This window comes from Sander lucioperca, chromosome 24, assembly GCF_008315115.2.
Source record: "Sander lucioperca isolate FBNREF2018 chromosome 24, SLUC_FBN_1.2, whole genome shotgun sequence".
NCBI classification, from domain to species: domain Eukaryota; kingdom Metazoa; phylum Chordata; class Actinopteri; order Perciformes; family Percidae; genus Sander; species Sander lucioperca.
The window spans coordinates 10,643,475-10,660,453 of NC_050196.1; the positions used below are offsets into that span (position 1 = coordinate 10,643,475).

General features: G+C 40.5%; 1 protein-coding gene and 1 long non-coding RNA gene across 6 annotated transcripts in view; one reads left to right on the plus strand and one right to left on the minus strand.

The window, feature by feature from the left end:
• LOC116044544 (rho GTPase-activating protein 6) overlaps positions 1–16,979 on the plus strand; it is a 78,175-nt gene that overhangs the window by 34,006 nt on the left and 27,190 nt on the right. Inside the window, exons 1-2 of one of the 5 annotated variants that reach the window (XM_035998496.1) lie at positions 3,988–4,220; positions 4,266–4,390. The exons of 3 other annotated variants lie outside the window; for them this stretch is intronic. In XM_035998496.1, coding sequence (XP_035854389.1) covers positions 4,349–4,390 — 42 coding nt within the window. In that variant the 5' untranslated portion in view covers positions 3,988–4,220; positions 4,266–4,348. Of the gene's footprint in view, positions 1–3,987; positions 4,391–16,979 lie in introns of those variants that run through there. One more of the 5 variants, XM_031291807.2, reaches the window with a different exon arrangement.
• Positions 13,455–16,979, minus strand: part of LOC118494450 — a 130,154-nt gene continuing 126,629 nt past the window's right edge. The window contains exon 3 of the long non-coding RNA XR_004896584.1: positions 13,455–13,749. This is a non-coding gene — a long non-coding RNA (uncharacterized LOC118494450). The remainder of the gene's footprint in view (positions 13,750–16,979) is intronic.

The window sequence follows — 16,979 nt, forward strand, 5'->3', positions numbered from 1 at the left end:
TGAAATATTTTATGAGATTCTTGTGGATAGGAGTCTTTTTCAGATACCTAAGTCAAATACTTTTTTGTTTTTTAGAGGGTTTAAAAACACTACTGTAGGCAGGACGTTATATTTGTGATTATTGTGGAAACCAGACTATAGGCCCAAACGGGGATAACAAAATTAATCAGCGGGTCTTTGTAAAATATTTGGGTCAGAAACCATCCCTTTGTTTGTTGTTTTTTTTTAAATCACGTACAAATATATATAAAGTGAATGATGATATCACTCACTTGGAGAAATCATGTTGCCAGCAGCTATTTGGACACATGTATACATATTGAGAACAACCTTTGCAGTTGTCGTTATCAGTTATGAACTATAATGAGATGTGATTCTTGACCCCAGCATCCTCTGGGAGCGAGGCAAGCTTGTGCATGTGATGCAACACACGCAAATACTTCGATCTGGGCCTTGCAAAATCTTTTTTGCGAGTGTTTATAAAACAGATCGAAGGCCTTGCGGGATTTTTCTTTGTCATTTACTGGATCGCCTTAAAGCACTTTTACAGAATACTTTCCACTGGATGGAGTGATTTCACAACTCAGGCATTCGGCCTTTGGAAGGAGGGGTGCTGCACCTCCCGACTGAACGATGTATACATTAACGTTTTGCAGCCCGCCTTCACCGTACAGCTCTGGAATTACACGCTGGGCTCATATGTTCCTTGTAAAATAATGTAAGACATCTCAAGATGTGCATTTATAGGAAATGATTTAAGCAGTGTGGGTCTAAAGTATCTTTTTTTTTATTGAGGTGTATTAGGGGTTATTAAGGACTGCAAAAAAGGGAAAACATGATGCAGATTTAAATTGCTGTAAATACTCCTCACTGTCACTTCTGTTGCCTAAACTGCAAGCTGCTTCTTCTCCAGATTGACGCTTAATAGCAGGGATATGATATATCAACACAAACAGGCCGTGCCAAATTCAACAGTGGAAAATCCAGAGTGTGCTTTGAAATTGATATATGATCACACAGGGCCTCATTTTCAGCATCATTTTAACAATTTCAAGATGATAAGAGAAGTGATGGCCGGCTCAAGGGACGTGTAGATTCAGACTTTGCTTTGCAGTGGCCTTTGCAAACAATGTCACCGTGCTCTAACGTGCAGTAGGAGCTGATTCCTGCCAATTGCAACATGCATGTAAAAAAGCACATCCATGTCAGCCTTTTTCTCCTCTCCTCCCTTCTTTTCTTCTTGTACTCCCTCTCCTAAAGCCTTCCCTCCCGCTCCCACAGGCCTCTTGTTTATTGTGTGAGCCATGGTCATACTGGGACAATTGAAACACCATTTTAGGAGACATTGGGCTCCTCCTACAGGACCAAAAAAAGTGTTTTTAAGGAGAAAAAACAAACATCTTTCTCCTTTCTATATTCCCTCAACATCATCCCGAGGAATGTAGTTTTCATATGTTCATATGTTAGGACTATTTCTTTTTTTCTAGCAAGCAATAGCAAGACAATTATTTAACTTGGCAATTCAAATATTGACCTTGTATTTACTTTTGTAGTATTAATCAATTTGTCATTAATCATGAAAGTCCATTCTTTACCTTGAAAATAGTTTGACAAAACAATCCCAACTCAAAGTTTTTCCCTGGCTTTTTTAAACCACATCACACTGTCTTCATTGATGCTTAACACTGCTAATGCTGATTAAGAGACATCAAAGTATATGGATAAAATCATAACAGCTACTGAGCTCGCAAATCAACAGATTCATTTCCATGACAATTGATAAAAACACATCTACTGATGAAGACTACATGATATGGTTGAAGGCACAAGAAAAACAAGTAAGTGGCATTAGGTTGGGATTCCTTTGTCAAAATATTTAAAGTGGGCAAGGATCCACTTTGAACCAGTACATTCAAGCTTTAGATGTTACATTAGATGTGCATGGTTGTCGTGTTATTGAATGAACCATACGTGCAAACATGACAGATCTGGATCAAAATAGTTCAAAATACTTAATTGTTTGTGTCACAACATTAAAAACTATGTCGCAGTGAATATAACTTTACATAAACGTTTAACTCTGCAGAAATATTCGGCATTTAGACAGCCTTCTTATTATTTCTTTATATCCTCACATCAAAAGTCATTCTCATCCCAAATGACTTGCATGCAGCTGAATAAATAACAAAAAGTGGTAAAACTGAGGATTAAAGACTCCACCTTCTGTTCCAAGACAATTTTATACAACACCTCAAATGTTTGACCAACTTCATTTAGACAAGATCTGATATGCAGTCCGTCTATGCTACTCCCTGCAAGAACAGGTTTTCCGTCACCTGTAACTTTATCACACTGCAGGATTGTAATGATGGCTGTGTGAGATACACACATACAGCACAGCGCCAGCTTTATGACTAAGGTCCTCGGCAGCTGTTATCTCTAGATTTTAGAGTAAAGTAAGTGTTCCTCTTAACTTCTCAGCATTCTTTAAATGGCTACGGCACTATCTGATAAGCAGAGAGGAATTCAGTGTCTTTCTCTCACTCATTAACCCACTCACTCATTCACACATACAGTTTATAAAAATTAGAGAAAAGAATGTGGTTGTGTTTGTGTCCTCGATAAACCCACTTTATTTTATTTTTATACGTTTTTATTAACTCTCAGTAAGTGTGTGTGTGTATGAGGTCAGCTCATATTCTTCAGCTATTTTGTCCTCGATAAAACCGGGTTGTGCTCCATTTGTTTTGGATGCTTCGGTTTTTTTCACTAGCTACGATGCAAGTGCGGTCTTTAGACACAGATTGCTCAATGCTGGTTCCACATTACACAAACCCAGACAAGCCTCCCCCTCCTGTTTAAAATCTTCTAGTGGTGGACTGGCCTTTCATGGTCGCTCTTATAAAACCATATTTCAAAAGAGGAATGCTCATAAATTAAAATTACCATTGATTTTTACAATGGAAGCAAGCAATCACAGTTTTGGTTCTGTGGTTTGTCCAGTAAATTCTCTACGCTGTGATTTATTTGCTACTCTAATGTGGCCTACAGAAAGCTATTTGTCACAAGAAAGAAACCTTTTATCTCCAAAATATCAACTTTCCACAAGCTCAGATAAGTGAGTATGATGCATTTCTGCATATTTCCAGCGAGGATGGCACTAATTTCTCTTCTCACAGGAGATCCAGTTAAAAAAGAAAAAAGTCCCCATAATTTAAATGGCAGCATTGGATTGTAATACATTTTTTTTGTCTTGATAAATTTGAGATACCACATGGAAATCAATGTGTAATTATCAACACTATTTCCTTCTTACAGCAAAAACAGGTATAGTTATTTATGAATAACTATCAAAAAAACTAGAATCTCCCTATATGGAGTTTCCAGAGTCAAATCTTATCAACTGTGGAGCTCCATTTGTGGATCCCTGACATGAAAACATTTGAGCAGCCCTGCTGTCGATAATCAAAAGCTTCTTCCACTGCTAGACCTCCTCCTCTAGTGCCCCTCCCCTCCCCCCTCTCGCTCTCTCCATTTTTCAGTGTCCTTATGCTTCAATATATAGCTCAAATGCAATAAATGCATGATATATGCATACAAGTAGGACTGAGGTGAACAAACAGGTGTTTTGGATTGAAAGGAGTATTAGATATGTCATGGCTAATGTTGGCCACATTTGTATCATGGTCAAAAGTGACCTTTTGTGACTCAAATCTCTAAATAATTCCATTTATTAAACACCTTTTCTAAAACAAGCACCGTCACTCTTATCATTTTAATTATGTTCTAGAATTTTTTTTATTAATGTTGAACATGATTTCTAAACTCGTCTGTCTCAAGATATTTGTTTCAGTAATATGCTACAGTTGCCATCCTATTTTCTGGTATTTTTGTTGAAAATACAACCCTGGCCAAAGCCGATTATATTTTGAAAATCTTTACCGGAAGCCCCAACTCACACTGACAGCGCTCTCTCTGCCTCTACTCGCTTGCTTCAGCATCTGCCTTCACCAGAGTCCACGGAGCGCGCGGTATGGATCCGTTACGCATTACGCGCTATGGTGTCCTTCTTGGCACAGATGGTTTTCTGACACGCGCGTCTGACTGGTGTAAAGACATGACATCAACTCTTAAAAGCTGCGGTGACTTCCAGTGAACAAGAAGTCCAAGGACTTTGTTTGTCTTGAATGCAGAAGAGGGAGAAGACAAGTGATTCGCGGAGACCCTTTTCTACGCTCCGCTCCGACGCACACACACACTTTCTTTCGGACTTATTTGCTAAGGGGATATCATTTGTTGCATCTACATTTTTGGGTGTTTACTATATGTGGATACTTTTTTCGGGACCATGGGAGACTCCGTGTTCTTCGAAAGGCAAAATTCCTATCTTGTAAGTACTCGGTTTATTGGCCATAAATTCATTATAATGAACGCGGCTTGAGGGCTTGCATCTTCTGTTGTCGCGTACGCGTGTGCACGTCTAGTGTGTGCGTGCGTGTGTGAGGAACGGAGGGAAACAGATGTTTATTTCTTGCATGACTTTAGGACAATTTTGCATATCGAATTTAAACCATCTCTCTGTCTTACTGATATTGTGCATACTGATATTGTGCATAAAAAGTGCCATTGTAGAATTAGTTTTCTGTATTTTAGTAAACAAACTTGCATGCATTTTAAGATATGCAATATATAAATCTGACAAAACAAAACGTATTTCGCTGTAGAATGTCAGTGACGGAAAACAGAAATATGAAACAGAACAGAGAAAAGGGGGAGGGGGGGGGCCTCAACATGCAAAAACTTCCTGTGATGGAACGTTTTAAGTGACATGTGGTGGTTGGAGTTTGAACATATAGAGGCACACAAGACCACACATGTTTCCTGGTTTGAAAGAGGAGACTTTTGCTCTGAAAGCAGCTCAGTAAAGACACAGAAGCCTGCAGCAGACTGCTGCTATAGCCACAGGTGTTGTGTTTGACACTCTACACCTCAAAGCTCGGTGGCCACATGAGGGCAAAACACACAGATATGGGTCAAGGCCTTGAGGACCGACCAACGAGGGCTCTGATGAGAACTGCACCTTCAAAATGAAACTCAGCATTTTGGAGCTCATATTTGGCAGATTGCAGAACAGGTTTATTCAAATGTGGGAATTGAGTTGGTTCGTGTCGTGGACACCGATTTAAACATGCTAGTGTTTTATCATCAACCCTCTCTCCTCGGCCCCCTCCTTCTGTTTCCAGCCCCCCCCCCCACACACACACACCCTTTCTCCTCCTCCTCTCTGGTGGTGAGGAATCCTCTGCTGACTGTTCTAGCGGTCTGTCTCCTCTTTATAAGCAATTTTTCTGTGGCTGGAAGCCCTCATAAAGCTACAAGCATTGATTGGAAAACAATACAATTTTCTTTGGCTCGGCTGGTGGCACGTTGTGGTCTAGATTTGTGTTTTTTTTAGTGTGGCTAGTGTGGTGTGAAAGTTGTTGCCACATGGCCCACAGTAACGGTGTCTAAAATTCATCCAACACAGGCTGATGAGGCTTCAGTGCACTGGCCAAATTGTTCTTGATGCACTTCTCCACTACAGTGCATGTCATCTTTCTAGAGACACTAAACTTTGATGTACCTGGGCTGTTACTTGTCTCCTTTTGTGAACCCAATAAATACATAAGGGAAAATCAATGGTCTTCAAAATGGGCGATCTGATTGGACTAAAAAGCAAAACTGACACATTTTAAACACAATGTGAAAAGACACACTATGTAGAATACCTATATGAATACAGCATCTTTCAACATTTCTTAGACTGAACAATGAATGGAGAAAATGATCAGTAGATCAACATGACAATAATCATTAGTTTCAGCCCTAAAAATTTCCCAAGGGCCAAGTAACATCACAATAGCGTGCTTTTTCAAACAGCAACTTTATAGGTGCTAAAACCAGGGAATTATTTGTATTATTGCTTGAAAAAAATGACTTAAACAACAAATCCACTATCTACTGTAAATAGCTGCATTTTCTTTTTAATGAATTAATCAATCTTGTCAGCTCTTTATCAATTATCTAAGTCATTGGTATGGCTAATGTGCATTCTGGTGATTATGGCAGGGAATCAGACAGCTCAAAGTGCTTGTCTGGATCAAAAATATTGAATTAGGAACCTATTATAGACAGTGTCCCAGCTCTTTGATTGAGCAGATTGTTATATGAGGACACACTAGGAGTATGTGGGCCACTGAAGACATATGAACACGTCTGAAAAGTTTCTGTCGATGCTCTACATTTCACGAGCAAGCAGTACAAATCTTGTTATCTAGCAAAGAAAGTCTGGAATGTGCACTTCGTCTTTGCCATAACTATAAAAGCCAATATAGTTTGCATTGGAAAATGCGTTTTAACAGAAGTCATGGATGGTAATATAATTTGTGGATGCTTTATAAGGTAAGAAATTCATTTGGGCAGCATCTAGTGATTGAAATATTTCCTCAGGAAACCTTAAACCACCACATTATAACAAAAATACAGCAAGTAAAAGCATAAGAGTTATGTCCTGACAGCGCTTCACACATGCTAGTGGACCTTCAGCCAGGCTGCTTATTGCTGTCTCATTAATTCTCAACACTTAGTTGAATTTGGTAGAAGAATGCAGTTAAAATACGACAAAAAAGTAGTTCCAAAGAAAATTGCATTTGTGTTAATGGAGGATTATGCCCCTTGAAGCCGCTCCTTGTCCGCCGATGATTAAACAAATGCAGGCTTTCGTCATTCCTGCCAGGGCAGAAAAATATTTCAGATTCTAGGTTAGCAGACTGGAGACACAGCGATGGAGAAGACGGCGAGACAGAGCCAGAAAGAAAGTGCGAGAGATGCGTAACAGCACCTCCCGGTTGCCAGTGCTTAAACGTTTAATCCCCCCTCGGGGGCGGCTGTGCATTTGTTCCACTTGTAGTGACGTGTTATGTATTTTGCTTATGGCGTCAAAGTTGTACTAATGGAATACCAGCAGGGATAACATATGACGCTCTGGATGGATCACTCAGCTCTCATCTTGGAAGGAGTTATGTTTTCCAATATTACGAGGATTATAAGAATGATACACGAGCAACTTCTTTAGCCAATGTAAGCAAGATCCATCACATGCTAAGGTGATGAAAAGAGGAGCAAATTCCTTGCAAGTTTGTCTGGACACACACCAACATGAAATTGAATTGATTGAACAAATTAATCAATCTTGTCTGTATCATTTGATCAACTAAACGGTTTGTTCAGCCCAGTAGACAGATTTAGCTTCAGCAGATGAGCTATTAACTCATTATTTTGCTACTAAACATATTATGATTCATCACGTTAGGTCAGGCAACAAATCTAAGTCATGTACTGTCACAGGGGACTGTCAGTTTATCCAAACGGACACATTTTATAATTGCAACAATGGTTTTCTCTGACTGATTAGGGGTCTTGACTGAAGTTTAGTCATGAGTCATGTGCAGCGTAAAGTAAAATGCTGTCTAAAAGTCACATAATGATAACAGAAATGAACGAACAAGGAAGTTTTGGAACACAAAGAGTTTGATGTAATGCTTATCCTGGAGTGGAGCCAGCCAACGCTGAGGCTTTTGCCAATAGTCAAATAATGATTGTCTTTGTCCCAAAACCTTTTTCACCTGTTTTGTGCTTTCAAGTGTTGGCAAACTGTTACAACTTGTACAAGTAGGCTTTCTTGCATCCTTTTGCAGACCGTGCATTTACAGGTGAAACAGTTCAAGGGGATCTGAGTGTTAAAAGATTTGCGATTGATTTTTCAATTAGCTCAGACTGGATTTAGAGATGTGCCCCTGCTGTGGTTGTTGCAGAGGAGTTAGAAGACAGACCGAGAACACCACAAAGGAAGCATTGATGAAATGATTAATTACCCTCCTCCACTATCATCTGTTCCTCTGTCTCTGTTTGTCTGTTGGATTCTGTCTCTCATCACTGACCAAACAGAGAATGCTCCGTCTTCCTCTAGCCATCCACGGACCCTTGTCAGCCTGAGTGCAGCTACCTGTTTAGACAAACACCCCCCTCCCCACCCCTCCTAGCCTGTTTTCAATTGTTCTCTTTGCCGCTTCTCTTGACATTGGACTTCCATTGTTTTCAGAAACTTCAAATCCCCTCACCATGCTTTTCCTCTGACTCAATAATGCTGAGAGCAAACATGTTTTATTCGCTCTCCTTACCTGCTGATGTGTGACCTGGTTCTAATGCAGTATGTGTGTTTGTTGTACACCTCTGCCACTCCCAGTACAAACAGCTCTGGCAGACAAAAGGTTAAGTCGTATGGCAAATAGAAAGAAGTTTTTTACGGAATGGATTCATGAATAAATCATTATTGTTTTGAAGTGTTATCCAAAAGTGAAAAGTCGTGAATGCCCATCCTTGGATGCTCTCGTGTCTGTAATGAACAGCTTTGCTCGTGCATGTGTGGGCGGATGGCATCAGCCATCCAATGCGGCTTCTTAGTCATCAGCACAGCGAGTTTATTTACATTGATCACAAGTTTTGCTAAGCACACTCTGACCCAGAGGGAGAACTTAGGAGTGTAGACATTATGTTCGCAGGAGTGCACTTTCTGGGAATGCACACAGATACTGAATACATTTCATAATGCATGTAGGGCGTGTTACCCTCTCATGCCATGTTTTGTGACACACATTCATTAACCTGGCATGTGTAGCCCAGTTCCAGCATGGCAGAAAAAGGGAAAGTCTAAAACTACCTCTCCACGTTCCACAGCCGTCATTTCTGGCTCGTCAGGACAATGCCGTCCATCATTCGTTTTTCTTTCTAGACCCCGTCGGGGGAAGGCACTTGTTTTATTATCAACAGCGAAAGAGAAGTCCGTCCTCCCCAAGACTTGTCTTTTTATGGAGATGGTCGAAGGCTGAGGGGAAAACAGAGCAGAGGAAACGCAGAAGAGAAAGTTCTGGCAAGATCTGATCTACTGTTTGCCGAGGGAGATGTGCTACCAGAGGTAGGAGTCTCTCTCTCGGCCTGAGCAAAATATGTGATGTTTTAAGGAGTTTGATTTAGAGCTGAAGCTCTTGCCCTCGTTTCTTCATTACTTCATCCAGTGATGTTTCTTTCTTCGGGGGAAAGAAAAGGGAGTTGGTCAGTAGGTTCAAGAAAAGGTCAGACACGTTTCCTGGCTGTTTGTGTAAAAGCCTTTGAGGGCATGATGTCAATCACCATGTTGCTGTGTGAAATGCAGCAGTATTACATCATAGTTTGGAAATTTTAAAGAATTGTAACAGAGTGTTCTTCCTGATTTGCTGCAAACTGGCGTAATGAACTGGAATCAAGACAGAACTAATCAAGTATCCCATCCTGGGTATGAAGAGTTTTGTAATCCACTACTTCACACACCCTGATGTTTGCACAGCCACACATGGACGCACATGAGACATGCACACAAAGAAGAATTAGATGCTAAATAATAAGAACAGATTGTGCTGTCCAGTGGAGAAAATCTCTGCTCTTATTTCCAACACTTCAGACAGCTGTTGCTCTCCGGTTGACCTTAGCAACACAGCTAATACATCTCACAGCCCACACATTTTTGTATCAGCGTATTTGCATCTCATAGCAGTATTATGAGGACTAGTAATGCTTGCCATACCATATACTAGGGGTTAGGAATTTCCAGGAAAGTTTCACAAAGGGTCAACGAGTCAAAAAAGCATCAGGTCATGTGGTTTACTGCTTCAGGTCAAAGGGCATGGGGCAAAGTATGTCCGCAAGTGTGCCCGCAAGTGTCTGCAAGTGCTTACAGTGGATGTATTTGTATCAAATAACAAAGAATTCATGAGACAAATAAATTGGATATTGCATTGTTACAGTGCCATCCCTGTCAAATGACCAATAGGATGAACTGCACAACATACTGTAGAACAAGCTTAGGTTCCAGGGATGGATTCTTAGTAATTTGCATTATTTTGAAAGTAGAATGAGTGCTTTTCTTACTTTTGGTAATAAACTGGAAGTTGCGGTTTTACTTCAGCTCTCTACAGCTAATGTGCTAAAATTACATTTTCCTTTTTCTGGTTTCTGTCCAATTACAGAAATAAAACCAATGGCCGATGCTTCGGAAAGAAGTGCAAACAACATCGGAAACATCTCACTACCTGTCAAGAGATTAGCTGCTAGTCGCTGCATACGTGACCTGCCCGAAAATGCTCGCTCCATTGATCATTAGTGATTTAGCTTGCAAAGCATATAGACAGACCAATGGAGACATATGGGCAGATAGAATCAAACCCAGACAGATAAAAGCTGACACACAACAAGGTGGAAGTCAAAATTCCAGTCTGGTGACATCTCAAAGAGCTTGAATGAAGGCACACACATTTGGTCCATTGGAGACACCATGCACTGTTTATACCTGCAGCGGGTGTGTGCATTCATGTGCCCAGTATGCACATATTTGCACACAGGACAAACCCATTTAATGTGTGTGCCCATGCATTTAACTCTAGAAGTGTGACCCAGGTTCAAGGGGCCTTTGACTAAGACTGGATTAGCTGCTCTTAAGGCTGCCACTGGAATGCGAGGATCAACAAGATCCACTGTTGTGGCAGTGCATGCGCAAACACACACACACACACACACACACACACACACCCATTTCATTGTGGCACACTCACTATTTACCTTTCAGTCTATTACAGTCTTTTAATATTTCTCCACTCTCTCTCCTTTCCGTTCTGTTTTTTTTTTTTATCATTTACATCACTTTACAACACGCATTGCATTTTGCATTTTGCTTCTTGAACCAAAAACATATGACTACAAATTAAAATAAATAAATAGGCAAAAGCGATAAAAGACAAATGAATGAAAAAGCTTCAGGGTGCTTTATCACCATCTGGCTGGTAGACTTTTATCGTAAAATGATGAGTGTGTGTAAACAGGAAACGTGAGGACCTGCACGCGTTGAATGATGGATGAGTGGATGAATAACTCCATCCATCACGCAGTCACACAGTTTGTGGTTGCAGCCTTTCACTTCTGCAAGGCTGCATCTTCACTCGTTTATTCAGCCGTGTGCCATCACCTCGTTACATAAGAGTTGTTGTGTTATGATAATAATTGATTAAGCGAATTTTTGCACGTTTTGTTGTTTGCAGAAAAGCTTTTAATAGGCAGGTCACTAATTCTTCCTTGAATATTAAAGTGAACTGTAAGCTATGAAAGACAGCCATTGTCTCTCCCTGAAGATGGTATGGTGGTATTAGGATGGACTTAGTTTGGAGGACAAAGTTATGCTGGCTTGAGGGAAGTCAGCAACATGTGTTACATGAAGAAGCATCTCCTTTTATGTGTGTCCTTTTCCATGTCAACATTTCAGACAGGTGTTTCTAGTGTTATCTAAGTGGCTGCAGTGGTCACATGAGGCAGTATTAGTTTATTTCTCAAAACAGATGGGAATGTTTCAACAGAATAATTTGTGTCCTTTGTGAATAGTTTACTGTGTTGACTTATAGTTGGCATCTACTAGTATTGTTCAAAGGAAGATTTTTTTTGTTTTACTAATGGACCAGTACATCTGATGTGTTATTCCTGGAAATACTAAGATGGTTTGTGTCAATATAACTCTCCTGTGCCAGATCTTTCTTTATTTTTTTTTTTTAATTCAAGTCAGTGCAGTAGCTCAAGGGAAAACGGCATAACGGATCTAACATCTTGCAAAGTTAAGAAATCATTTTTAATTCAGATTCAGAGCCATCCAGGGACTTGTTCCTCAGCCCAATGTCTAGCATTTCACCAGATTTCATTGAAAGTATTCACCATGTTTTGAAATAACAGACTGTACTTGACATTCAGAACATTAATATAGCAGTAAACAAGTATTTGCTATGTAAAGATAACGTGGAGTAAGAATGAAGTTGAACTCAGCCTGTGTGTGTTGTAATCTGAGCTTCTATATTCTTTGTTTTGGATATCTGTCCCGGTTGGGACGGATGAACATCGCAAATGTGAGCTAGCCATGTGCAGCCATGCCTGTCTCTCGTGTATTCTTGTATTTGTGGTGAAATCGAAGAAGAATTTTCTTACATCTGTGGACAATAAAGTTTTTCGTATTCGTATGCCTGGCCCAGACTCTAAATGTCAATCAAACTCTGATGAGAGCCGTGTGGAGGCAATCCCAATCCAGACTGATTTTTCTCAGTATTTCAAGTACAGTTTAAAGAAGGGTTTGTCTAATTGTTTTGGGAGAGCAGGGGTGGGTCTTTAGTTTTGTCTTGCACCAGAACTATATTTTATTTCATATTTGTCTTTCTAGATTTAAAAAATAACAGAATAGTTTTATGTGCACCTTGGACCATAAAGGTGCAGGTATAGAGGACAATCAATCATGTATTTGCATCAAGGCTTTATTTTCTACATCACAATTAGTAGTTAGTAGTTAGAACCTAGATGTAAATATAAGATTCAGCCCCCCTCCCCAGATAAACCATTTTCATACATCCCTTAACTGTTACAAACCATCTCATTTTGAGGGATAATTCCAGGCATTTACTTTCACACACTGTTTGTCAAAGTGTCAGCAAAGAACTGTGGAGAAGAAACTTTGGACAACTTTGTTTTCATCACATTTCAGTGCTGATTACCTTGCGGTACATGCTTTGAGGATCTAGTTTCTCAACTCTCACCACTTATCAAACCTACACTTAACAGACCCAGTGAGAAACAGACTTTGTTTGAGTTGTGATTGCTCTCACGGAGTAGTGCCAGTGGGAAGGTGATAAGTAGTTTAACATGTTAATTAAACACCCCGTTAGCACGTATCAGCCTCTGTTTAAAGTGTTTTCCACCTTGTCATTATTGTTAACACTTAATAGCATTCTTTACTGGCGCGCGCGCACACACACACACACACACACACACACACACACACACACACACACACACACACGTTTCAGTCAGTTGAAGGTTGGTTGGTGTGTTGGGTGGTCCAGCGGCACTGGAGCGCTGTGTTCATTCTCTTTCCGTCAGGAAATCAATAATAGACCAGCTGACCCCACTATAACCTGTGTTACACATGCGCACACATTCAGTGTCACATTCACTGTCCAGAGAGAACAAAGCATCGCTGCATAGTTTTGGGTGTGGCGTTGGGTCTCCAGGAAGTCACACTCGGCTAAAACTTCCTGGACTGAAACCAGGCCAATGTTGATTTAATTACTTTTGAAGTGTTTTCTCCCATATACAGTGGGGGTTTTTTTTGGAATGATTTACATCTCTTTGTGATTCAGCGGAGTGTCATCAATTTATGGTCATATTAGCTCAATTATATTTAACACTCCTTGTTTTTACCAAGTTTTATTGAAAAAAACCCTGCATTTCTTTTGAAAAAAGGGCCAATTTTCACCTGGATTTTATGTCCCAGTGCACCAAAATGTTTCATGCTGCAAGAAGCTATGAACTCTATGAACTTTTCAGTGGAGATTGAATTAAGACATGGAGAAACAGAGGCATAAGATGTAAGATATGTGACAAAAGCCTTTGGGCAGATGCAACCCCATGATATGCATTTACAAGTATGAAGCATAAACAACATGCTCTGTAATTGTTCAGACATCAGTAGCCCGAGGGGCTGAAATATGTGTCTCAGCCCCGTCATACATTCCAGTCCAGTCATGGAAGACTCAATCTCTATCGGAAGCTACAAAGTCAGTCCAGACTCCACCTCCTGCTGCAGGAAGAGCCCTGGGGTAAAAAAGGGGCCCTTAAATGGTTTGGGGTCAAAAATAAAATAGAAAACATTGATCAAATTCATGTCACGTGTCACTGAAAAGACAGAAAATACAGATTGAAAAGCAGCAACAAGAAGACAGCTTTCCCGAAGGTCAGCTTCGACCAGACACAGTGGCAGCATGTTATAAAACTTACAAGAGAGAACTATTGATTCATCTTTCATGGTGGCTGTTATCTTCTGAATGCAAGCAGCCTTGTTTTTAGCCTTTTTTCCTCAAGTGTAGCATACGTGTGCAATCTTCTGAACATGTGTGCGACTGCATGCGTGGCTTGTGTGTGCGCACGCATTGCATTTAAGTTGTGCATAAACGCTGCCATGTGTCTCATGAATTGACCACGACTCTGTCTCAACTCTGCCATCTTCATTATCAACATCATGTGGATTCTGTGGAGCGCAGACCAGCAGGTTATAATCCCCGCTCTTTAACTACCTCACAGGATTAACTGGGAGAGGGGGGGATCTGGCACGCATGTGGAAAATAAAGAGTCTTATGGAGACTTGCTCTGATCCCACTGTGTTAAATGGATACGGTGGAAGAAGCACAGAGAAAAAACCAAGGGAATGTGCTGTACTTTTTTCAGCTCATGCTCTTGCCACTGGGCTGAAAAATAAACTAACTATTCACCTAATGGGATCAACATATAATCTTTGCACACGCTTACATCCATGAAAAATAAAGGCCGAGGTGTTAAGTCAATGCACTCTGATCTGTAGAAGGTTTCTGGAGCTACATAGATGCAGAAAATATGAGAACAAACTAGGGCTGCAGCTATCGATTATTTTAGTAATCGAGTATTCTACCGATTATTCCATTGATTAAATCGGGTAATCGGATAAGAAATACTTAGTAAGAAATACTTAGTAAACAGCAATAGTAAATACTTATTATTGCTGTGTACTAAAAAAAAGGAAACCTGTTTAAGTTTTTTTTTGAAAAAGCAACATTTTTTATTGCCAAATTCCAAGTACATTTTTGGTGGCCCAAATGTTAATATTTTTCACCCCCTTCCCCTTCTTACCTCTGGCTCTTTGCACTGGATATGCAAAAGAGCTGTTCACTAAGCCCAGGTAAATGTGACTGTACAAAGCTTACAGCAGGGCTATTCAACTACACTGTTCTGGGGGGACACATTTTAAGAAGGCTAATACTGAGTGAGGAGAAAGAATAAAGAATGCAGACATCTCCGGCATGATGACGTCGTTCATGTGCATATTAAGTGGCCATGCTGGGGGGAGGAGCCGGTTTGTCTCCGGCAGCAGCTAAGTTTCTAAAGATTAGTAGCAAACTAATAAACAGTTAGACTACAAACCGACAGCTCTCGTTTTAGCTTTTTGGTAAAACATCGCTATTTACAGAGTAGCATGCTGTAGGCTAGTTGTGTAAAACAGCGCGGTGGATGAGAGCAGCAGACGTTAGTTAGCTACCTTGTGTCGGGTTTGCTCCGTGGAATGGATGAGTAGACTGGATGTTTTCTACAGAGATGATGTAGTAGCATGTTTGCAGCTTAAAATGATCCCAAACTTTCTGTCGTTTTCTCTCGCCTGTCTCTTCTCTTAGACCCTCGCTATTTTCGTCTTCGTTCATTTGTAATCTGGGCCGTCAGTCTCGTGCATAGACAGTATATAAACGGTCTTGTGTCCACAGAAGCGTCAACCTGTTGTGTGCGCTAGTAATTATCTTCTGTGCGGAAACACAGTGAGCCGTACAACCTTAATTACATTGATTTAACGAAGCTTCGAGGCAAAGAATTTTGCTTCGAGGATTTTTTTGTAATCGAATTATTCGAGTTATTCGAGGAATCGTTTCAGCCCTAGAACAGTTAAGATGAACTGTGCACTCTGAGCTGTAGGTGGTTTCTGGAGCTACATAGATGCAGAAAATATGAGAACAAACTGTTAAGATGAAAGAGTTGAACTTCTGCATTTATCAAGTTAAGAATCCATCCCTCCATTAGCTTTTACTCGCTTATCGTTGAGGGTCTTGGGGCGGTGAGAGGTGGGGTGACACATTGACACAGATAAACCTGTGGGCAGTTTACCTTTGAGTCGCCCATTAATTTTAACCTGCATGTCTTTGGACTTTAGTTGGAAACCGAAGCACCCTAAGAAAACCCACAGAGGCAAACACCAGTTCAGCAATGTGCTTCTGAAATAGTTCAGTCAGAAGTCTCACCTTAAATGGCAGTTGTAACCCAACTTCCTCAAAAAATGCCAACTCATCCTACTTTTCAGTGAGGAAATCTTCTTAGGCAAGTAGGAGGCTCAGTCAGTGGTTGCAAAAAACTACCGAGCAACTGAAACGTCTACAGCCACACTGTGCGAAATCAAGTTTGTTGTGAAATTCAACAAGCAGAGAAAGATTTCAAGCTCTTTCTGTGAAAAATGTTCAGAAGACAGCAGCTGTTTCTGAAATGACAGATTAATGACACTTGTTGCTTGGAATTAGAAATTAATTGCCATACATTCTCGAATTTATTATGTGCTTTGGGACATCTCCTAAGACCTTTGGAAACAGTCTAACTTCAGTTATTTGGCTTTGTTGAAGTTACACTTTAAAAAGAAAAAGGGCTTCCCCTCAGTTTTCCAGCGTCATAGTGGTCATGTGTCTGTCTGGACAGCAGGACGTAATGGGACAAAGTTGTCTGGGTCACTGGTATAGTTGTTGTGTGACTGTTAATGTGTATAGGTGTGTGTCTGTGTACATTTTTGCTTGTTATTGAAATATTTTGACATTTGATTGTCAGAATGTTCTTGGTGACTTAGAAGGTGTTTAGGAGGTGGGTGTTACTGGTATGAGGAAACCTGCATGTATGTTGGATTTTGCTCTGTGACGAATAAGAGAAGCCAAGTCACCGCATAAGTCACATTCCCACTTTACATTTAGAGGCCCCATGCAGTACGGCTTTTTTTTGGCACAGATGCCAGTTGTAATCGCTCAATCTCCTTTTTTTTTCATTCCAGGATTGATGGAGTGGCACATTATTTTTCTGGGAGTGGTTTCTGTGAAGCCTGTGCATGTGTGTGTGTGTGTGTGTGTGTGTGTGTGTGTGTGTGTGTGTGTGTGTGTGTGAGAGAGCCCGTTCTCACGGTGCTGACATAGTAGAGTGCTCAGACTGCAAAGAGAGAGGAAAGTGATTCCCATGGGACAAAGTGCACACACACAAACCCATGACGATGTGTT